Here is a 24,387-nt window from a genome sequence, read left to right as displayed (position 1 = left end):
ATGAAGATGTCACGACGGATCTGTACAGACTGCTTAAGTAGTGGGACCTGGTGATCTTCCTGCATTCCAGTGCTGACATCTGTCTGCAGTGCATCCCCACTAGTGGCAGCAGCAGACCCTACCCCTTCGTGTAATCCTGTTGCCTTTTATTCACTGGCAGTGCTCAGGGGAAACCTGCTGCTGGGATGAGCAAGGAGAGGGGATGAGGGCATCCCTGTGGGAACAGGACAGGGCCGCCACTGCTTATGAGCCAGCACCAGCTCTGCAGTCTCCTCAGGGCAGCTTAGGGACTGTGGTTAAAGAGCTTCCCCTTGAACTTCAGCAGAGTTTTGGTTGGAAACAAGCTTAACAACGAAGCCCTAAAGCTGAGAACAGCCCTAAAATTGGAGACAGTCGATTGGAAACTGAGATTAATGGAGATCAAAGTGAACCAATGCTCATGGGAGAAAACTAACATCTACCCCATTCCAAAGCTGGAGCCCAACTCCTACTGAAGCCACAGGGATGTCCACTGAGCCTGTCATTCACAACCTGAACCACAGTAGCACCCCCACAACCCAGTGGCTGTGGGTGAAGCAAAGAGTGATGAAGTCCATGCAATGCCCACATATTCAGCCAGCACTGCCTCTCACCATCACACTGCCACAAGTGCCTCGTTAAAATGCCACTATTCGATAGGAATTCGTCTTTCAAGAGCCAGTACACTTTTATGAAGAACTTTCTCTTCCTCTTTTCAGCCTAGAACTGATGAAAATACTACCATAAATCTCATTCTTACTACTGCTTTTTAAACGTCTGGTCAATTATGCTCCTAAATCTATCCTTGCCTTCCTACTCGCTGATATCTCCACCTCAGCACAGAATAACACAACATGTCAAGAACGCCTTAAATGCCTGCCCTCTATTTTCTTTATCAGTATCAAAGAAACATTGATCCATTGAACCTCTTGAAGTCTGATATTGATCTTGACTTCCACCACGGTCGATACACCACAAATTTATGGTAGTTAGATCAGTGCCAGGAGTCTGTATTTGCTTATCACTAAAATTGGAGACTCTCATCTTGGTTTTTCCTACAAGAGCCATCCGAAATGCCACAGAGCCCCCAGCCCTGCTCTGGCACCTCCTGGTAAGGCAGCCATAGCACTGAGCCTCCACATCCCATATTTGCTGGGGCAGAACATTTCTTTAGGAAAAAAACACTTGGACTTGGAGATGAGAAAGACCAGCAGGAACTGTCCAGCTAATTATGTGTGCCCTGTGAAAGCTTCTCACATCTTTTCTTGTCTTTAACGAGGACAAAAGCTAAACTCATGAACTTCCACAAATGGGAAATATGGAAACATCTTCCACTGAGATAACTTCAACATATTCACATTTCAGCCTTTTTTTTTTTTTTTAACATTAAAAAGATCTTTTTTTTCCCAACTCTCATTACCTTAAAATGTTTAATGAAGCAGTGGTTTGAGCAGAATGCTAAAATTCTTAAAACGTATTCCTTGCCTGAGTTGACACGATAAAAACTTCTCCTTAAAAATGTGCTGCGTTGAACGAATTGACCTAATTCCATCAGAGACAGCAACTCCATGTTTTCAAGAGGGAAAAAACTGCTTCTCCAGAAGGTTCAGACTGAGGGGATAACTCCAGCTCCAGAGCAAGCTGGGATGGAGCAAGCAGCAGACACAGCCGTGGTGTCATCCCAGGTGGAGATGCGTTCCTTATGGGGCAGGTGGTGCCCTGTGAGTGTCCTACCTGCTGCAAAGTGACACAGCTCCTTTGAAAAGCTGCCTCAATGACAGTGCAACAGCACGCCTGTTTCCTCGTGTCCTTGACTAAAAATAAGAGGAATCACTTTCTCATCTGGGTCCCCCATGTCGTTGTGGTATATGGGAAAAAGTATGCTTTGTGCCTTGAGCTGGGCATGCCTTTGTGCCCTGTGGTTAGCAGAAGCTGAAACTGTGGAATTTATGTGTATATATATGTATTATTTTTGTTTGTTTGTTTCTTTGTTCTCTTCAGAAAGCACAGATTTGGGAAAAACACTCATGAAGTCCGCTTATGCTCTGCAGACAAAACCTGCTGCAATTTTGGACTTCTTTGCTGCTCAGGCACTTTGAACTGAATGCCAGGCAGCGAGGCTGCTGTGGAAGCATCCATGGATAAGGGCTCTCCAGGGCTGGAGAAAAATGCTGGCTCCAGCAGCAATGAAGTCTCGGTATCACTTATACAGAGCCAATTTTCAGATTAAAATGGCAATTTCATTTCTTTCATATCTCCACTTCATTTTTATCAGTACCCCTTTGTCCTAGAACCTACTTACCTGCTTCATTTTGAAATAGATGTAGATTTTGTCCCTCTTTTATGGAAGATTTATGAGCTCTGTAAGTTTGCTTTTACAAATATTAATATTATATAAGCTGATGGGCTCGCTCAACTGCTACAGGCGAAAAAACCGAAAAAGACTCAATCAGCAAATTTTCTTCTAGAAGAGTTCTTAAGGGTCATAGGTTGTGTTGACAAGAAGACGAAAGAGCTCAGGATAACGAGGAGAGCATAAACAAGATAAACAGCAAAATCAGGACAAAGAAAAAAACTATGCCCAAGACTGTTCCACGCTTCTGCTCTTGTGTTACGCTTCTAAAGCCCAGCCAGAAATGAATCAGGGCCTTGGAAGAGTGGGATGCAGCAATGCTGCCCATGGGATGCTGCCAGCGTCACATTGTGCAGGGGACGAAGAGCCAAACCAAAGTTAATGGCCCAGATCACCAAAATAAAGCTACAACTCAAACATCCGGAACTAATTTCCAAATTACTTTTTGCTTTATCTCTGTTGCTACCGTTAAACAGGTTGGAAGCATTTAAGAAAACTGAAAAAAAAATCTCCACCACCGAAAGCTGGATGAAAGGCAAGCGACTTTTTTCTGCTTTGGTTTTCCTTCTAAGTTTTCAATGGTTTATAGTATTCAGATTTTACAGTAATTTTCATGAGATCAACAACCAAAGGAACAGCACCCATTAATTAGAGCACCGCATATGGTGCTGCAATACTCCAAGGAGCGTGCTCCTGTGATGCAACAGCCTCCGGGCCACGTAAAGCCAATAATTTTCTTCCAAAGGTCGACACGTACCTCTCTAATGAGCTACTGTATGCACGTAATCAGCTGATTAATTCGTTAGGAGGAAAACTGCCGTTTGGATTAGAACCAGCATTCAGGTCGCCGTCACCTCTGAACCGCAGGAAGAGTTTCATTAGCTCATGCTGGAAGAGCTGGTAGCATCCAAACAGCTTTTTAATTGGCTGTGTACAGCATCCAGGGTGGAAGTTAATGCAGCTGCTGCCCATGCCCTCTCTCTCCCCTCGCTTTAAAGGCTCGCTCAGGTTAACAACAGTGACACTGCAAAAGGCCACAGCCTCCAGCTCCCACAGACAGCGGGCTGCTTGGCCAGGTCTGCAGCAGACAAATAGCATCGTGTGGTGACATCAGACACGGGACATCCAGGTCACTAAGGAGTATGGAGGAGAGCAGCTCTGCTCCTACACAGCTCAGTTCTCTGCCATCCCCAGGAATTAGCCTGGCTGCAAACTAGACTGCCCACTCACAGGGCTGTGTTGCCATTCTCTTGCACATTCATGAAACCAGACCACCTGGGTTTGGAAGCCAACATCCCCTGGATGTGATGCTACACACAGTACTGGCCTCCGTTTGGCTGGACACATCCTGAGCACCATCCCAGAAACCCAGAGGTAATCAAGGGATGCTGCAGAAGAAGATATAAATCCTCTGTGGACCAAACAAACCGTGTTTTCAGCTTCTTTGAACTGAAGATCAAAGAATCAATTCCCATCCATACAAGGAAGGCAGAATAGGGGAGCAGTGTTTACTAGAGCTGGTTTGTGTTTCTTTCCAACGAACAAAAAACTGACAAAACTTAAAAAAAAAAAATAAATACAGCTACTTCTGTGTTTTCAATATGAAAGTGTGTTTCCCTTTGCGAAGCTTTAAGACACTAGGCTTTTTGGACCAGTTTCAATCATCAGAAGTTTTTCATCACATCCCAAAAATTTCCATGCAAAGGCAATGAATGATGAAACATTTTGTGTAATTAAAACTCCACAGGACATCGAGAAAAGGAGTTTCAATGGGAATAGAAATAGAGGACTTTTTTTTTTTTTTTAATCAAATAGTTTTACGCAATGCCGCCTGTCACGGTGAAGCATCCTTGTTGCCACTTAGTTGTTTGGAAAGGAAAAGAGGAAAATACAATAGCCCATGGAGCTGTGGTGGGATGCTAGGTATATGACCAAAGTAAGATTCTTTTCTCTCTCTACAAAAACGGCTCCAAACCACACAAGCTGTCGGGTAACATCATCTGTGAAGGTAGCCCTCCTCCTGTGCAGCTGGTGTGTGGTCAGTGCAGCCAGTGGGACATATCAGTTTGTGCCTGCACCAGGCTGCCCAGAGCTGCCCTGTGGGTGAGGCATCAAACCCAACCTCTGATGCAGCACAGAGTTAAAGGAAACATTGCCATCTGCAGTTCTTCCAGCACTTGGGAATCCAGGAGGAGTCCCTTCCCTGCAAGCCTGGCCACCATCCACACGTAACCAGGGGAGAGCTCTCCCTGCTCTGCACAGGGAAATAAATCAAGGCATGAGGTTGCCTTGTCCCCGAAATCTCTGTATGAAGGAAAATCCAGGCCAAGGCTTTTCAAATCCAGGGATTTCTGGGCACAGGACACAAAAATGTCCACACTTTCCTGGATGGATTTGCACAACACTCAGTGGAGGGGGAGCAGTCGGTGGGGAGCAGAGCCAGCTGGAAGATGCTCCTCGGGAAACATCTGCTGGGTATGCACCGTGGGAGCAGGAGCTCATCTCCTCCCTGTGCTCCTCCTCCCTTCTGCCCCACACACCAGGAGATGGTAGGGACCAGATGCTGTCCCTCGCCCATGGGGACCCACTCCCCTGGGAGCCTCCACCACGTGAGCCAGGACTGCAGCTCTGCCATGGTGGCCCTCCTTGGATCACCTCCACACACAGCTGTTGGGACGTGCCATGAACAGCTCCAAACCTCCTGAGGAATCAGTGCTGGGCTGCTGACATCACCACAGCAGATTGCACAGAGAACTCCCAAGCGCTCCCCACCCTCCATCTGGACTGAGACCAAGATGAGCAAGAGAGTGATGAATTATTTTAAAAGAACAAATTGCTCTTCAACAAAGTGAGTATATGCAGCAAGGCTGTCCTATGGGGTGACTTCAGAGGTCCTGTTATTGCTTAACAAGCCCGTGTGTCTCATTGGACCTGAACTGCACGTTTGCTGGCAGTGCGTAGGGAAAGTCAATGGCGCAATGAGAGCGCAGTGCCGTTCATCTGTATTCGCTGCTGGTGTCAACGAGATGAGCTCCTACTCTTTTGGTTTCAGTCATTAAACAAGCCATGTCTGGTAGCTAACTGAACAGACTGTTATACATCAAAACAAATCTCTCCCTCCTTCCATCTATTGTATCTTTGACCAGGATGCTGTCTCCTCCAGGATGGACTCCTGAGCTGACTTTCTGCAGCGTGACCACCGAGACCAGTTTGCTTTGGCCATCCACATTCTCACTCCCAGACTCTATCCCAGGCCTCAGAGTTGCACTTTCAGCACAGTTTTACTATATCTCCATTTACAGGAGCCATGAACATTTCCCCTTTGTAAATCTGCCCAGTTGGACAGCCCTGCTCCATTCACCAGCTATAAGATTGGTGCTTTTTTGCTGCCTACTTCTCTCCTGCTCGTTTGCTTTGGTTTTCAAGATAACCTCAGGACACAACTGCCTGTTTAAATATGCTCATGGTGTGGCTTGGTTTTATTTTTGAGAGATTGCAGAAATTCTGTTGTTCTCCACAGAATGGGAATTCAAAAGCTCTCATTGCCATGCTGTGCGCTAGGTCTGATGCACGGGCTGTCGCTGTGTTTGCTTCAGCAGCCCTCAGATCGGGCTTAGTTGTATCTTCCCATGTAGTTTTTAGCAACAAAAGTATTATATCATTAAGAAATCAATAAATCAGAAGCTTTACTGGGGTGTGAAATAGAGCTCACTCATGTCTCTTGTCCCTGGATCTATGTTTCTATAGGAGAAACCACATTTGCTACTCGGATGGCTTTGTTGCTTCTGCAAGCTTTTTAAAACAGCAGTATTACAATGAGCTTCCCTTGTTGACAGGATTTTTCTATTAGCTGTACAAGTGTCTTGAGCAATTATTGATGCTGTGGGCAACTGCTGAACAGAAAAAATAGAGTCTCCTGTTCAGGGGCAAGGCTATTAAATCAAAGGGAAGCAGCAGCATGGCAGTCCGTGGGTGACCAGCCCCATGGTGAAAACAGCAGGAACTCTTCAGTAATACTCCAGGAGCAACCATGGGTTGGAGGGGCTGTAAGAAACTGCCCTCCAAATGCAGGGAGATGAATACAACTCCCGGATTGCTAGGGGATGTTGGGCAAGTTGCAAGCCATGACAAAGACACAGGAATGTATTAAAACAAACTACCTGAAGTGAACAATGTAGGCTGCTCTCACCAGCCCAGTGCCCTTCCCTGTGGCCACAGAGCCTCTGATTTTGGTGAGAATTCATGTTAATTGTGACCTTGGACCAAAGCAGTTCTGCAGAAAGCAGCCAGAGCAAAGCAGGAATGGACAAACACACACCTCCTACACCTCCTCTGAGAGATTAAAATCACAGAGTTCCTGTCTTTGGCAAACAAGCCAAACCCTGCAACATAGAGCTCGCTTTTAGCAGCGCCAGAACCAAGGTTCAGTTAAGCAGAGGCTGTTAGGGGTTCCCAGGACCATCTCCATGCTCCTGAGGTCAGCGCCTTACGTTACATCCCTCGTGCAAATCAGGACACCAGGCAAAAGTGATCCTTGTGATCCTAAAACCAAAGAGGGCACTGCGGGCCCAGTCCTGGCCAGGTACTGAGCACAAACAAGCATCGCACGTGAGCAACAATGTCCATAATGAGCCTCTGCTCCTGGCTCCAGCAGGAGCAGCAAGAAGGCCCCAAGGTGCCGCAGTGAGCGAAGGCAGCGGCCGGGCAGCACGTCAGTCATCCTGCAGAGCAATGCTTTATGCACAGCCAGCCTCTGGTTGCAGATAATAAATAATATTTCAGTGGCTTTTAATGTTCCCTTGAAGAACACAAGTACAAAATATTGTTGTTGTGACTCATGCCTATTTGAATGGACAGGGCACTCGGGAGCTGTGTGATGAAGGACAAACCATGCTGCCGTGCCCTGGGCAGTTTGGGATGCTGTTCCCCAGGGATGCCCCGACTGCTCCTGCGAAGCCTCGGCAGGACAAGGAGCGATCTGAAGCCCTGACACACAGCCCAGCATGACAGCAATCTGTGCCATCCCAGCCCCATGCAGCACCATGGATCACCTCTGACTGCAGTGACAGCAACATCCTCATTTGCTGCCGCCCTACTCGTGCCAACGTGCAAATTAAAGCCGATGCCTGTGATTTTATGCTCCAGGCTTGTGACAAATGAGCCTGCTTCCCCCAGTCCTCCTGCCTGCATCTCCACACACCCCCACCCCAGCATGGCTGGAAATCGTCGCATTTATGCACAGAGATCATCTCTCTCCCACTGTGCAGTAAATGATGAAATGAAAAGATTATAAAACTTACATATTTGAAAAGACTCTAATGGGAAAATATCCCCAATTCTCTGTGGCCTCTCCATGGCGCTGATACAGCCTGACACAGTCAGAGGCATCCTTCACCTGTCTGCGCACAAATAGCCAGATTTCACACACCTATTAGATCAATTGCAGTGGCAGACAGATACTGAGATGAAGGGATCTGGTTTTCCCAGCAGTGCCCCACACTGTGATGGTGCTAAGAAGACCCTGGTGAAGGTGGATGGCGCCAGTGCACTGCTGAGTTTTATGGGGAAATTCACCTCCAGCCCCCCACCCTCCCAGCCTCATTCTGGCAAGAACCGCCCTGGCAACGCCTGACACCAACCAAAGTCATCACACAGAGTTCTGCATTCATCTGTGAACGTGAAAGGCAGAGACACTCCTGGAACAACCCTCCGTCAGGCCAAAGCAGAAATCCCATCTGCTAAATTGCATACATTTAATCACACCAGCTTTGTTTTGCCCTTTTTTTCCTTCCCCCTTCTTCTTTTTTTAAGGACCATATATTTTGACTGCCTGGACTCCGTGACACAAGTGCTGTCATCACATTTGATTGAAGGTGTCACGGTGGCCACCTGCACCCCAGCAGACACAGCGTGACCCCACATGCTGAGCGGCCGCCGGATGGATCACATCCCATTTGTGAGCAGTATGGCAGGCAGCTGCCAGGCCCATTGCCTCCTAGTGCCTCCTATGCACCACAAGGATGGAATCACCTGCTGCTGAACCACAAGTGAGAAGCACCCAGCATTGGTCTGCAGCTGCAAGTCCATTGATCCTGCACCCTATTGCCTGGGGCACAGTGATGAGGAGAGGTCAGAAAAACCCGACAGAAAGGTTGAAGATGGAATGACAATGTTCTTGGAGGAAATAAAGCAAAGCCTTGGGTTCTGCCCTGAGCATGCAAGGGGATTTCTGCACATGACAGGTAATGGCCTTCTCTTTAATGAAGAGCACAGTGAGTCCTTGTTCCTCCTCATTTCCATTCCTCCTGCTTTGCTTGGGAGAGGTAAAGTGCTGCTGTGCTCAAACTGCAGTGAGCACAGGAGGGCTATAAAAACACCACTAAATAAGTGTTATTTCCTCTTTGACACAGGGAGCATGGCAACCTGACCTTTCCAGCTACCTGCAACCTTCTACAAATCCATACCTACTTTGTAGAAGAAGTTCACAGAAGGAGCAGAGAAAGCATTCAGACAGCGCTAAGCTGGTTAGATCCCGAGACCTGTCTGACCATGATAACAAACCAGCTGTTTTGTTCATTATTTCCTGCAGGAAGCCACAGCCACCAGAGCAGACATTATCCCTTGCTTTTCTCCATGGCAAGGACGCAGACTCAGCGCGAGCAGATCTGCTGCTGGGAGCAATTAACCCAGTTGAGCAGGAAGCTGTCCCTGAGCAAACCCGGCAGTAGGATGCAGCCCCTTCCCAAAGAGATGCAACTTCCAAAAGAAGGCCAATTCAGTGTTCCAGCTATTAATCTGACTTAATTTTAATTGGCAAAATAACCAAAGAAAAATTTTAAAAATTGAATGTAATGCAAGTTTAAGCATTTACATTATTGCCCATCCCACAGGGAAAGATGAACCCTCTCCTCCCACCATTCACAGCCTCACATACCCCAGCCATTCAGCTTCCCCCAGCTCCATCTCTCCATAGCAGAAGGAATGGGGACATCTACCCACAAGCCCTGTTTACTCCATTGCAGTGAATGCCATGGCTCCTGTAGCTTTGTAGCAAGGAAGCAAACCTCACTCCACTCTGGACAACCTTTACACCAAGCTGAGCTCTCAGGCAATAAAAGAGGATGTCCAAATTCTGTCTTGCAGACAAGGGAAGAAATCTTGCAGACAGGACTTGCTGCAAGTCAGGCTGGCACTGTTATGTATGTATTACATGAATTAATGCCTTTTAGCTAAGCTAGCAAGACTTGAATCTTTTCCAGCCCATAGGCTCACAGTTTTACTAAGTAGCAAGTATTGACTTTTAGAAAGGCCAAGATAATTTTATGACCATCAGAATAAAATTTTAAGCCATACAAAGCCAGATAATGGCATGAGGGAAAATAGAAAGAAATCAAATCAGTTCATATATATCAGGTCCTAATTACTGACTGACAACTGCCAGGAAGGAATTTTTCCATCCAGAAGCAGCATTCCTATGCTGATGGCCGCATGGTGGAGGGAGCCAGGTGCATTTGCTCTTTGCAGGTTAGACATGGGGACGAGCAGAGGGAACCCTGTTCCGATGGGATGTGCTGGGGCACTGGGACCTGATCTGCTCACAGGCATAAAAGTACTTCCACCACTGCTAAATTCCAAACTAATTCTGCTCTTTTCAAGCTGATCCAGCAGCACCGCCAAAAAACACACCCCACACACCTGCGCTACCCCAGCAGCCACCTGCAGCACTGTTCTACTTGATCCTGGCTCTGGTTTTTGATGCACTGAGATGCGCTGATCCCAGCACGCTCAGGGCTCTGCCTGGAAAGCCACCTCCCTTCTCTACTTGCCACTTTCTGATTTGATGAACTTGGGAAGGAGCACGTCAGGAGAAGGGCATGTGGAGTCACAGCTCCTCCGAAACCACGGCAACACCATGGGACTCAGCTGGGGCTGGGACTTCTCCTGCTGAGCATCTCCTGCATCCGTGCAAGGAGATGCTCAGCAGCTGCCTCAGCCCCCCGCCATCAGTGTGCTGCATGCCAAGGGAGGGCAGCTGCTTAGAGCTGCTCCTGCAGCACACACTGCAGAGCCGTGCTCGCTCTCTGCACCATGCCAAGAGGTGGATTAGTTAATAGACAAGGAAGAGATATTTACTGTTGCTCGTAATGGGATGTATAAAACTCCCCTGGCGCGCCCTCCAAAGGCTGCAAGCACCTTGAATCAGGCATATGCTAACAAAGGGACGTGACAAAAAAGTTTTAAGACTTCATCTTTCCACCTTTCCATATGTCAGCCCACTCTCCAAGCCAGAAATGAGAGCAGAAGGCACTGGCAGGACTGTGTCCCCAAGGGACCGGCGGGGCTCTGCCCCGCAGCACACAGCACCTCCCGCCAGCAGATTACTCAGCCTAATGAGCCGGATGAGATGCTGAAGCAGCGACGTAAAGAACACATCGTTATGCATCATTTTAATTATGCATATAATGGCTTTGTCTTTTTTGTTACCTTATTTCATTATTGAAAACCTTTATTTTACACATACATTTTAACTCCAGCCACCGACAAAACTACTGGTAAATAATTCAGTGCTCCACGAGGCATCAGCTCCTCCAAAGCAGCAGGCCTGGAAGCCCTCTCGGTGGCTGACACCTGAACGTGGCACCAGAGCACCCCGAAGGCAACATCACCACTTGCTTCTGTGTTGCACTGCTTGGCTGGGAGTCGTAATGAAGAGCCTCAGGGAGATGCAGCACAGCATCAGCCCCAGCTGTGCGAGGGATGCTGCTAGTTCTCCCCACACACATTTAATAAACAGGTTCTTTTAACAGCATTTGTCAGCTTTTATAATTACGCAATATATGCGGCACAACACCTTAATTTTTCATGTGGCTGCCGCCTTTTTTCCTTCCAATAAAATAAAATTAGAGGGAAATCCACCAGCGCAATCTGCATCCCAGCAGAGCTATCGAGACTCAGCACAGCCATGCACACAGCCATGCTTTTACCTTCCCCTCCTTCCTCGCAATATTCCCACGGTGAAGCTGCATTAAAAATGCATGGGTCAAGCAAGAGGTGCCTTGAGGTGGAAACTTTTCCTCTTGCTGTCACTCCTTTGGTCTCGCTACAGCGAGCAATTCTGTCCAACACCCAATGAGGTCAATGAGAACTAAGCAAGTGCTTAAGCTTTAGGCGTGTGAATAAATTACTCATTATTGAATGGAATCCACATGTGCTGAGTCAGTGATTTTAAGCTATCAATGTGGATCAGACTGACTGCCACCTGAAAGAGCTGTCCTTTGTTCAAAACTAGAGAAAATGTCCAAAAAGAAAGGAGGAAAAAAACCCAACAAGCTCCTACTCCACTTCCTGACCTGATATGCAGAAGCCAATTACCCAAATCAGAGATGAATCAATGAAAAAGGCTGCCGGGTGCTGGGAAAGCAGCAGCTGGTCTTTCCCAGAGCCATGCAGAGCCCAGATCGATGCTGCCTCGCAGCCACTGTCCATATATTCCACCTCCACTTCCCGATTCGTTCTGGTGATGCATTGCAGAGGTGTCAAAGTCAGATCATTGGAATTTGTCTGGGAGTAAAAGGTACTCAAGGTTCAGAATGACACCTTGACCCGGGCAGGTCGTCCTGCAGCAATCATCACCAGTTCTGGGATGGAAGACTGCAAATGTTCAGAGAAGGAAAAAAAAAAAACTTGCCCTTCCTTCACCTTGCGTACAAATGAAAAACAAATGTGATCTTCTTGCTCTTGACATATCCATGCTTTAAGGAGCTTCACAAGCATCTATTTCCTCATTTGAGCTCACACAGAAGACATATTATCTCTTTTAAATACATCTTCTCCTTGGCAATGTGAAGCCTACCTCCCATCTTTAACATTTTAAGGAGCCGCCAAGCAGTTATTTGCAAAACCGATGGTAGATGATGGATATAATCTATTTTAAACCTCAGCAAAATTGGCCAATTTCAGGAGAGTTTAATGTACAGATGAATTAATCAAGCTCAGCAGCTGATGAGATGGGAAAGGCAGACCCCGTCCCTCCATCCACATGTGAGCTACTTGGAAGAGACCCAGCAGCTCCCAGCAATGCCAGGACACGACCAAAGTAGCTCTGCTGCTCTGGCAGTGAGGCCCAGGGATGGCACAAGTGATGCGCTGGGGCTCTGCACCCATCCTGCACCCCCTGTATGGTCACTCCCCCTGGGACAACAAACCCAGGTCCCACACTGACCCCATTACAGGGCTCTTCCATCTCACTCAATCTTGTTCTCAAGGTCTTGCTGTTTGGTTGCTTGGAGATTTCTGTTTATTTGCTTGTTTTGCACTTTAACCATGCAGAGCGTGGCCAAAAGTACCGATTCCCATGCAAAACCGTGAACTGGAGTTCACAATGTTTCAGCCCTTCACTAAGGACAGGTCCCAGCGGAAGCACAGGGCCCTGCACACACACCCAGCCCAGTGCTGAGCAGCAAGGTGCTGCCATTGGACCTGCATGCTGTCTCTCTTGTGCATTCCCAAGCTGTCACCTCCCATCAGCCTCCCCACGCCGGCAAATCAGCAGTGACGCACTCGCCGGCAGCGTTCTGAAACCTATAATGCTCCATCTACGCCAGTGTGACTTTAAACACAGAGCATGCACAGGGTCAGGCTCACTGATCCCCAGCCCCAACCCTGGGGCAGGCAGAGCACCCCTTGGGACCATCCACACGCTGCCCCGCGTGTCATCGGCACCGAACACAAACACACCAGGCAAGAGAAGACAAATGGCTCCAGGGGAAATCCGATGACCTCCCCGGCTGTGTCAGGAACCATTTGTCAAGTGGCAGAAACCATTAAGCTGTTTCACTGCTCACCTATGGGGAACGTCGCAGCTCTGATGGTGCTGTCTTAATGCAGATTTGGGGGAGCTGCTGCTGGCACTGCTGATGTCAGCCGTGGCTCTGTGTGCTCTCCAGTGCTTGGTGTAGATGAACTGGTCCCAGACAAGGTCAGATGTACCAGAAGAGCTACCATGCTCCTGGCACTCCTTTTGAAGGCATCAGGCAGCAGGTCATAAAGCACCTGGGATCTGAAGGTCAAAACATCCCCTCATTGCTACAGGCAGCCAGAGCTGCACAGGGAAAGCACAGGAGAGCACACCTGCATCTAGAGGCCTGGCTCATTAACAGGTCAGTAGTAATGAGCCTGACAATTACTTTCCAGCACTGCTACAACACGAGCAGCCCCCCCAGGTGCCTGGCAAGACAGCTGCCCAAGCAGGAAGACGCTCCAGCAGCATGCTACTACCCTGGGACCGAGCAATTAAGTAAGAGATTTTGCTTTGCTATTGCTTTGTAATAAGAAAAGAATTAATTTAAGCACACCCATCATTGGATGTACAACATTAAGGTGTTACTGTCAAGAATCCTTTTGGGAAGACTGCTTGGACTCTCAAGAAAAATGGCATGCATAAGTTGGTCATTCCCATGGATAGGCTGGCTGTTCCCATAGATAGATGTGCTCCAGATTGGCCAAAAAGGGCAGAGAAAGACCATAGGGGTTAATCCAAACACCAGATAAAATGTAACCAAGGACACCAAGGCAAAGACTGAATGTGCAAATCCATGTGTTGGGTCACTCCAGGGAGGGGGAGCACTGAATTAAATATGACTGCATCAAAAGGCGCTTTCAGGGAGGGCTGAGAAAATGCCAGCTCATATAGGGGAGCCAGAAGTTTGCAGAAGTGGAAGCCATGCTTTCATTTGCCAGTGCCAAAGGACTTCACCAGACAAAGGCAGCAATGATTTCCCATCCACAAAACACGCAGGGATCTGGCCATGCCCACAGCCCAGCACGTAGTGATGCCCCAGCACTGGCACAGAGAAAGCAAGAGGCACGAGCCAATGGGACAGAGCAAGGGAGACCGACCCCATGAAAGCCCCAGGTGCACTCTGCCATAAAAAGGAGCTTCTCCTCACAGATCTGTGCCCAACAGCCAAATTCCCTGCTTTGAAAAGTAAAATCCATATCATTCCCACTACACCTATCCACAGCTACACAAAGCACAAGGAAAATGAGCAGTCACAGGGCTCTGGCACTCACTGTTTCTCCTAGCTCACCCTGCTCTCCCTGGCACCAGCTGCATGCTTCCAGGTCCCTGGGTACCATCTCCCATCTCGGTCTCCCCTGATATGTTGTGCCTGTTGCTCCCACACCAGCTGCCTGTACCCTGAAGGCAGAGGTGCCTCCAGGGAAGTTTGCAGCCAAAAAAACCTTTTCACACTGGGCACCAATTTCTGCACGGTTGGGGATGGAATTTACATCACTGAGTGCCCTAGGAGGTTTCATGTGTCCTCATCTTAACTCTCAGTGCGTTCTCCTGCATAAAGTATGACTACTTGCGTAAATACAGGCGATGTTCCCAGGTCACAGCTGCAAAATTTACCACCAAAAACCAGCTTCCTCCCCTCGCCTTCACCCTGCGCTTCCAACGCCTCCCTTTTTGCTCTCCTCATAGGAAAGCTGTCATTGCAACAACCCACGTCTGAATACGTCCCCCACTCTCGGCTCAGTGTGTCCCCTGATCCCTTTGTGTTCATCCCAGGCAGCACTCCCACCCCTGGCACCTGTGGCTGGCAAGCAGATTGCTTTTGAGGCACTTCCAGGTTCTTGAACTCTGTTGTTAATGCAGCTTGTTTCCCATCAGCTGAGGGCAGCGTGCCGGGGACATCATTTATTTTCCATGTTTATTTATGCTGGGAGAGTCCTTAAAGGATTTGTTTGCAGCTGCTCTTGTGGCTGCTCAGCCCGAGGTCAGCTCCCTCCAGTCTGACCCAGGGAGTGCAGTGCCTTCTGTCCTTGGGTCAATTTTTCTCTTTTTCCTTTTTGCTATAAACCATTGAAGACCAATTTGCAAATGGATGTGACCTCTGCTCAGCATTCACGGCTGATGGCCACCCCACACCCTGCCCGGGTGGCCCTCCCTCCCAGCTGCCTCCCAGCTGCTCCCAGCACCATGTAGCATCCTGAGCTGGTGTGCCGGGAGCTGGCTGCCAATTCGTTTTCTCTTTGGGGTTCAAGGATCCCCTGGAGGAGCAGAATGTGCCACATCGATCGCCTCTGCTGTCCTCGCACCCATCTGGGCACAGAAACATTTGTTATCTTGTGACAGTTCCCTGCAGAGGCTGCTCAGGCGTCCTATCCGCCTGCATGGTGGGGCTGGTAAGCTTGCCAGAAACTCCACTTTAAAGGGTTTTGCAACATCAACTAAATTTCTACAGTTGTGTTTATTGGCTCTGAAAGCGATCCAGGCTCTGAGCGCATGAAGATGGGCTCAGCTCTCTCCCCCTGGCTCCCAGCACGTCTGGCTCCCAGCACTCCTCATATGCAGTGTTGGGAATACGGTGCTGTCCCTCACTGAGAGGCAATGAGCCAAGGACTGCTGGGGTTTGGGTACCGACTGGGTCTGGATAACCTAGAGGCTGAGAAACGACCCCAGAACTACCAGAAAGCAGATGTCCTTGCCCTGAGAACAAAGCCCTCCCAACAAACAAGCAGAAATGATGCTCTGTGATTGCCCAGACAAGCATGACACAGCAGGGCAGCAGGCAGGTCACCTCGAGGGCTCTGAGGAATTCCCCCTCAAGCTCCCACAGTTCTGGCTCCTGTCCCACTCCTACGATGCCCAGCCTGTGCCTCAGGCTGGCAGCAATGACCTCTGCCAGTGACACCAGGACTGTGAGAGCTCCCTCCAGGAGAGCCTGAGTGGAGGGCAGCTGCTGAGTGCTGAAGGATGCAGGAGGAGCCAGGCTGGAATTTAAAGCAGAATGTGGTTTTTTTTGTTTTGTTTTGTTTTGTTTTTTTTTTTTTTCAGCCAGAGGATATTAACGCATGAGATAGGAGAGAAATGTGAAGGAGAAAGCCAAAGGTTATGCAGATACTGATGGAGGGATTTGCTGAGAGGTAGAGGAGAATTACCGCAGAGTAAGAGCAAGGAGCTCCATAAGGCATTCTGCAAACTTTCCCTGCTTAAAGCATGGGTTCTGCTGCCCTGCAGCCATTCAGTGCCCGGCACCGAGTGGCTCGGAGGGTTGGAGCCCCTGCCGCAGCCCAGCCGAGCTCCCCATCTCCCACCCGCAGCCCGGCACCGGCGCGTTTCCTAGGATGTTTCCCCGGTTTCCACCAGAGGGCAGCGGCACGACGCCGCCGGGACATCGCGGTGTCCCCGAGCAGCGCCCGCGGAGCTCCCGCATGGATCCCCGCCCGCAGCGCCGGCCCTCCCCGGGCTCTCCCGGCCGCTCTGCTCAGAAGGAGCAGAAGGTCTCTATAGAGGGGTCTGGATGGGAGCAGCGACCCATCGTCACCCATCTCCAGGCTGCTCGGCTCCAGCTGCCCGCGTCGTGCTGCCAGCGCGCAAGGGACAAACAGCCTTCAGCTCCAGCTGCCGACAGCAGCACAAGCGCTGGCGGCTCAGCTCAGACCGAGTTCACAACACCAGTGCCTGTGCAGCGTTCGTGTTCCTGCTGCAACCCCGAGACGAGGCAGCAAACGCTTCTTCCTCCACTACATGACCCCGTGCACGGCCGTGGTGTGATGGGCAGCACAGCAGCTCTCGGGAGCCAAACTATGCAATCACAGAATCGTGGAATCCTTTGAGTTGGAAGAGACCCTGGAGCACGGCTGCTGATTTACTCTAGATTATCTTGATCTTGCTGGACACCGAGTGAGGGCAAACCAAAGCACGAGGGACGTCAGAAATGCCAAAAAATGTGACAGATTGTCTGATAGGGCTGTCATCCTGTCATGAAATAGGATGTGCATACAGCCCACGAGGAAGAGTGGGACTGCTCTGCACTTCATTGCTGGCTGAGGCCACGCCAGATGATTCCTTGTTTTGGACTCCCATTGATCAGGCCTGGAGGATACATTTCTGCAGCATAAACAAAATGTAGTAGAAGTCCCAACCCACCTAACTGTTTTCTGCTGTGCTTTTCTACAAAACACATTGCCATTTCATCAACGTGTCTGCCAGGGATTTCCCTTTTGTGAACCCAATTTCCTCTCACTTTTGAACAAAAAAAGCATCTCTGACATGGAGGATGCAAAGGGAGAGACAGCACAGCTTGGTACAGAGCAACAGGGAATTTGCCAGGCAACAACAAAGTGGAGAACAAGCAAGAGAAATAAGAGACAATTTAGTGCAGAGAAATGATCAAAGAAGCAAAGATGTGTCTCAAGCAGCGTCGCCGACCACCCTTCTGTGGCAAGCTTGCTAGGGGGACTGCAACCATACAGCAAACACAGGGAGCAGGCTGGGAAGGAGCCAAGGAGCCTATGCAAAGGTGGGACCTCCCCACCGCCCCACTGAGTGGCTACAACACCTCACAGGGGACTACAGAGAACCAGCAGAGGCTGCTTTATTTCTCTCTTGATAATAACTGACACCTGGCAGCCTTTCCTGCGACTGACTCCAGATCTCACAGGTAACAGACCACGAGCCACGGTGGGACCACCTCTAGCAATCACGGCGTCTTTTTTGCTCTCCGTTTTCCCCTTGGCATCAAAGTCTATAACCAAACTTCCCAGGAGCTACGGTAGGGCAAAAAGAGCATTTGGTTGTGTTACGCCCTTCAGATAAACACCCCCCTGAGTTTTTTGGTATCCAAGTGATAAGCCTTTGGTTTGCAGGGGCCCAGCAGAGCTGCCCATGCGCTACAGCTTTGACTATGTGGGAAACACAAGAAGCAACCTCCCGAGGCGTCCTCCAGCTGGCACCCCAGCAGCAGTACTTGTGCCTGTGACAGCATCTCACTGAGAAACACACTTCTTTATGAAGGGTCAAGTGATATGCAGATACTCCAAGTCTGCCAACAATCAGTGAAGCCTAAAACTTGCAGTGCTTTGCACAGCCTGTAGTTGCCAATCAAATGCATGCTTCTTCCAGTGAGTTTCCAGGCCTTCCTCCCAACAGAGACTCCATGTGTGCCACTCCTTTCCATTTTTTATCCCATTCAGGATCCTCCAAGGTTGCTCGGTACCAACACATCTCCCAAATCTGTTCTTCCAAGCACCAATGACAGCGAGGTCCCCAAAGGCAGGCAACAAGCCACCGGGTTTCCTTTTGATCTACCAGCAATCTTCAGTCTCCAGCGAGGGGCATTTGGTGGTGAGAAAAGTGGGAAAAATCCAGAACTGAGTGGTTTAGGATGGGAAGAACCTGTATAAGGGTCGGATGTTTCCACCATAGTGCAGGACAGGCAACCTCCATAAATCAAGGCAGCAGCTACAAACAGTATTTCAGAACTCCACTGAAGCAGTCCAGACCTCTCATCTCTCCTGTACTTTGGGTAATGAAAGCATCTTGCAGTACAACACCTTGAAGGCTGCAAAAGATGCCCTCAAATTGCAGAGTTATCCGAGGGTGTGATGGCAGAGCCTGGGCTGTGGGTGATCACCAGCAGCTGGGAGGTGAACAGCAGGAGATGCCATTTGGGGGTTGTTGAATAACGAGACAATATAATCCAAACGTGTTCATCACCTTCCAGCACAGACCCTGTGACACAGGAAAAATTGCTTTTGTTCACCCAAAAGATCAATACTGTGAGGATGAAATAATATGTCGGATGGTGTGAAGAGCTCTGCCTGACCACTGGCAGTCGACAGGCAGAAACTCCTCATGAAAAACAGTTTAAAAAAACTCCACAAAACTAAAATGCACCAACACACTGCCACGTTCCAGATCACCTCACTGGCACCGTTCTTGCCAGGTGCCATAGATCATCTCCAGGCTTCTTGGAAGAATGATTTTCTGTGCCCATGGTCCGTTCTGATGCAGGAAATTCCTCAGATTTAATCAGGCTCTCTTCTGCTAAATCACCACAGCTAATCAAACTGTCAGTCCCATCTGAGACCACACTCCTGGGTGAGCTTCGGCCTTCACTCCATGTTGGTCTCTGCAGGACCGCTGCACAAACCTGCTGTTGGAAGCGGCTTCTCGTGATGCTCACCTAAATCTCCCAGTTCTGCTCCACTTTGGCAGCTTCCTCCCTCGCCCCCGCACGCCTGCTTTGTTTTGCACTGGATTTAACTTCGCGTATGTGGTTTGGTGTGGTTTTTTAATGTAACATCAAATCTCTTAATTCTCTGACCCAGAAATCAGAGACAATCCTCATAAAAATCTGGGACAAAGAAGACACGCGGATGCACGCGCGCTTTGGAAAGGGCTTCTGGAAGTCCCAAATCTACCCATTTACAGTGATTTTGATTAAAGAAAGCATTTGGAGAACTGTTGCTATCAGATCTGGGGTTACTTTGAAAGCAAATCAGTGCTGCTCTCCCCTACGCAAGGCCCTTGGGGTGACGAGAAAGCCGCCCAGGTTGGCCATCACCGCTGAGCCGCACATGGGATGCGCTGGGTTGAAGGGCAGCGCTTTTCCCTCCCATGCTGTCACCCACGAGGCCAGATGTCCCTGGGTCCAGCTGGGCATCTGCCCACTCCCACAGCACTCCAGAAATAAAGGTTTCTTTGGTTACAGTGTGACCTTTCCGAGCCGCACAGTCCATTCCCGCAGCAGTTTTGCCAGTGAGTAAATAATGAGAAATTAGCGTGCGGCCCCACGATGACTCACAGCGAGCTGCCGCCAGCACTAATGAACTTGTGGGGACAAAGCAGGGTGCTGGGGACATCCGAGAGCATGGCTTCATGGCCATGTCACCCATGTGACGCCCGCAGCTGTGGAGGGCAGCTCTGTGGCTCTTTGCTCCAGACCCAAAGAACCCAGGCCAGCCATGGAAATGGGAATGTGCCATTTTGCATTGCGTCTTTGCGTGCTCAGTTTACTGAGGGAAAATAAGAAAATCCTGCAGGAGCAAGGCTGAGTCAGGTAGACACATGCACACAGCAGCTCCATCATGTGAACCCCGTTATGTTCTTAGGGGAAATAGGCACAGAATTGAAGTTCCGTGGCACTCTACATCAGCGCTTGGGGAGGAGAGTTCTGATCCCACAAAGCCTGACTGCATTCAGCCCACCCCAAGGACATCAGGCAGTTTGTACAGCAGCACCCAGCAAGGCAAGAGCTCCCCCAGCCATGGGAAAGCCTCCAGTGATGTGAAAGTGGAAAATTGAGCTCAACTGCCCATGGGTGATTCACACGGCTGGGCAATAGCAGCCAAGTGTAGGACAGAAGAGCTTTGCTCCAGCTTGAATTCTGGGGAAATCAAATCTGAAAGGGAAGTAGCAGTTCAGACCAGCCAGACTTTAACACCAGATTAAATGTTTTCACAGGAGCCCTTCTGTTTGGGAGCTCCCAGCCAGCCTGTTGTCAAGCCAGTTTACTTTGCATTGTACTTTGGCTTCAAGAAGTACCTTGAAATGTAACCAGCAGCGTTTTTCTTTCCATGCTGGCTTAGGTTTTCTTGGATGGAATTCATGAATATGGGACAGACACTGCTCTGAGCTGGAGGGAACATGCTCTGGTGGCAAAGTCCTCTGCCCCATACAGTTGGCCTGAAAGCAGCACTGTGTGGGAACCTACTGAGAATCCCATCCTGAAACTCTTGCCATTTCAGAAGGCTGAAGGAAACTCCAATGGTGATTATCAATTTTTAATTTCCCCATTAGCAACAACAGACGGCTACAAGTCTGGCAGTTTCTCTGGATAGAAGGAGCTGCCTATTTCCACACCAGGGCTTTGCTGAGGAGGGCCCTGAGCCAGATGGCTGCACGTGGGGGGCAGGAGGGAGGAGGCCAACGTGGGCACAGCCGCACAGCATGGCAGCAACAGCATGCCCTGCCCTCCTGCTTCATCGGTTGCAACTTGGGCAGCACAGGCATTGCAGAACACCAAAACGGAGCCCACTTCCCAAGATGTGCCTGGGTGGTGTGGGGGCTGCAGCCCTCCTGCCCCATCCCTGAGGTGGGGACAGAGGCAGCTCTGTGTCCTCACCCCCCTGGCTCTCCCCACAGCACATCCTTGTGATTCAAATAAGAAGCTGCCACAAAGGCGGGGGCCCTGCCCCAAACAAAGAGCCGCTTGGGGCAGCGAGGGGGACGCGGCCTCCACCGATGAATGCAAATGCCTCCATCCCTTGGGAGCAACTTCTCTGGGACAACACAGAGCAGCATTGTGAGCGTGTGGCTGCACTCATACGCAAACCCCCAGGAATGCCCAGCAAACCCCAGCTGGAGGAACTGGGGGCTGGGGCAGACCCTCCCGTTACCCCAACCACACAGGTGGGATCAAGAGGCTGCTACTCATCTTTCTGCACCCACACTCTTGCAAGCATTCTGAAACTCCCCCATCCTTTGGTGGCTGATGCTGGTGACGCCGCCACAACCACCACCACACAGTGCACTTCTGTTGGGACACGGCGTGCTCAGCTCTGGGCACAGACCCACACGCAGCTCCCCACTGTACAGGTGCTGAACCTGTAGAACAGCTAGCATAACCCAGGTTTACCATTAAGCTCATTTTTCTGCCCGTGGGTCTCCAGGTCAGCACCTTCTGCGTATGGATTCCACCTCGTCAGCTCTTACGAAAAATAGAAGCTGAAGGCAGCCCTCCCTCTGGACCTGGTTCAAAGCCCAGGGAAGGCAGAGCTCTCATTGCCTGTTACTGCCAACGTCTGTAAAGCTCTCGCTGCCTGGACCCTGGAGACCCAAGTCAAAGGGCTGGGAATGGATGCGATTTGTGAGCACTCAGTGCAAAGTGAGGAGGGTTTGGGGGTTTGTTTTGGGAAAGACAGTGGTGCAAGAGGCAAAGCGGTAAAATTCCAACCCAATGAACTAAAATTCAAGGAAAACATTCAAGTCAGGCTCCATTCCATCTGCTATTTTGCACTCTCTTTGTTAGAGCAGCTAATGGACAACAATGAAAACATTAATAATCAAGCTAGATTTATACACTGGGCAGCCCATTCCGTCGGTAATGAAATCTAGAGAATCACTCAATACGATATTGCTTTGGGCAGCACTCTACCAAAAGCTGCCTTTGAATTATAGCCCTTTCTCCTTCTGCTGAACTTTAATTTGGCCCGGCACCACGGCAGCATGCAGCAGGAGCTGTGAGCACACAGCACGGCCCCGCGTGGCGGTGGGGGGATGCGGGACGTGGGAGCTCTGCTGACACTGTGCTCCATTTACTGCGGAGAACTGCTGGATGTGATTTTCAAAGGTTAGCGGAGCATTCTATTGCCATGGTTTCATGCTTCCTAGTTTTCAAATATTTGGTTGGAATGCATCACAGATCTTTAATTTCTTAGTTGCTTCATAAGGCGGATGTCAAATAATCATTCTCAGAGCACTCACTTACCCCACACTGCTATTTTCCTGACAAACACCTCCAACAATACCTGGCATTTTCTGCTCCCTGCTGCTCACTGCAGGGCACGAGCATGAACCAGCCAGTCCCTTCCTATTCCCAGCCGTGCTGCCACAAGCCCGCAAGATGGATTTGCCCCAGAAGCACGCCCAGGGGAGGGGGAACTGTGCACATCACTCAGCCCACAGAGAGCTCGATGCTAATGGCACAGCAATCCGTGATCCCACGTCTGCCACACTCCTTGCACCTCTTGTTTGCAAGCTCTCACAGCTCTCCAGCGCAGCTTGGAGCCACTGCTGCTCCAACCCAGCCCAGGACAGAAAGCACCTCAGTGCCAGAGGGCTGCCTGCTGTTGCTAATAAGCCCCCTCAGATGTTAGCACTTAACCTGTGAAAGCTGTGTGCAGCCTGCACGGTACCAAGGGTAAAGGCAGGTCAAAGCCCAAGTTTGAGTCAAATGGATGGGGGCAGAATACACCAATTCAAGCTCTGTTTACATTAAATATTAAACCCAGCTTTAACATTTGGTTAGAGAGAAATGGAAATGCACCATACTAATGCAGATGTGTCTCATTTTCCCCACATTTCCTATTCTGCCAGAAAATCTTGGGAGCTCAGGCAGGGCTGGGAGGCAGCTCCTGGAGCACACGCTTGGTGCTGGCAGAATCCTGGCGCACTGCTCTGCATGAGCCCACCGTTAGGTAACCCCGCCGTGCTGCAAGCTGCCTCCTCCTTCCCAGCACTGTGAAATCTGCTGAATTTCAGAGAATTTCCCCACAGTGGCAGCTCCAGCCCTGGAAATGCTCAGATGGCCATGCACAGCAGCACCGCTTCCTGAGGGCGGGTCTGGTGCGGCCGTGGGGTTCTCTCTGGGCTGAGGTCTCCTCTTTGCCATCAGCTGCCAGAAAGTTTTCCTCCTCCCAGAGGGAAGCCTCCATCTCTCCCCGTAGAGAGCTGACACCACGACCCGACAGGGGCACGAGCTGACTCTCGTCGCCCGTTGACCGCCCCCATCCCCCTCCCTGCAAATAGGGCAAGGAACCGGGACCACCGACCACCCGGACCGTGCAAAGCACCGCAAAGCAGCCCCTACCTTATCCCTGTGCCTGCCCCTATCCCTACAGATGGCTCTTACCCCAAACGTGCCATTTCATCAGCGTGCCCCACCGCAGGCTGACAGGCTCTGCGAGACGCCAGCCCTTACCCAGAGCCCAGGAAACAGCCATCCACGTGCGGACGCCGCTGGGGCCATCGCCCCGCGCCCGGTGAGTGGGGGAAGTTGGGCCACCAGGCGTCGGGGAGCGACGGCTGCAGGGGAGGACACAGCGCGCACGGGGGCTCCGCAGAGCCGGGGCGAGGGGAGGAATACCGTGCAAGGGCTGCGGAGCGCCAGGGGGCTGCGCCTCGCGGAAGGCGCGGGGTGGGGGGTTGCAAAGGGACACGTCGCACGAGGGACGAGGGGGTGCCGTGCAGCGGTGCGGGCCGGAGGGGGCACGGAGCGACGGAGCGCGCCCAGAACCGCGGGAGCGGGCGACGGGCGGGGGGAGCGAGGCGAAGGGGGGGCGGGGCGGGGTGGGAGCGAAGCGGAGAGGAGCGGGGGCCGCGGGTCACTCACAACTCCCCGGCTGATGTCGTCCGCCGCAGGGGTGGGCGCCGCGGGCGCTTCCTGCCACGCCAGGCACAGGGCGAGCACGAGGAGCATCTCCCGGCGGCGGGCGCGGGGCCG

At 50.5% G+C, this 24,387-nt stretch overlaps 1 protein-coding gene across 1 annotated transcript in view; it reads right to left on the bottom strand.

The window, feature by feature from the left end:
• The window catches only part of MMP17 (matrix metallopeptidase 17), a 39,586-nt gene extending 15,223 nt beyond the window's left edge, over positions 1-24,363 (bottom strand). The window contains exon 1 of the mRNA XM_042829100.1: positions 24,277-24,363. Within this exon, the coding sequence (XP_042685034.1) occupies positions 24,277-24,363 (87 nt within the window). The remainder of the gene's footprint in view (positions 1-24,276) is intronic.
• Positions 24,364-24,387: the final 24 nt, after the last annotated feature.

This window comes from Centrocercus urophasianus, unplaced genomic scaffold, assembly GCF_019232065.1.
Source record: "Centrocercus urophasianus isolate 14NV4802_14NV808 unplaced genomic scaffold, USGS_Curo_1.0 seq_30, whole genome shotgun sequence".
Classification (NCBI taxonomy): domain Eukaryota; kingdom Metazoa; phylum Chordata; class Aves; order Galliformes; family Phasianidae; genus Centrocercus; species Centrocercus urophasianus.
The sequence above is the reverse complement of the archived record's forward strand: the minus strand, read 5'-3'. Positions and strand labels throughout refer to the sequence as shown.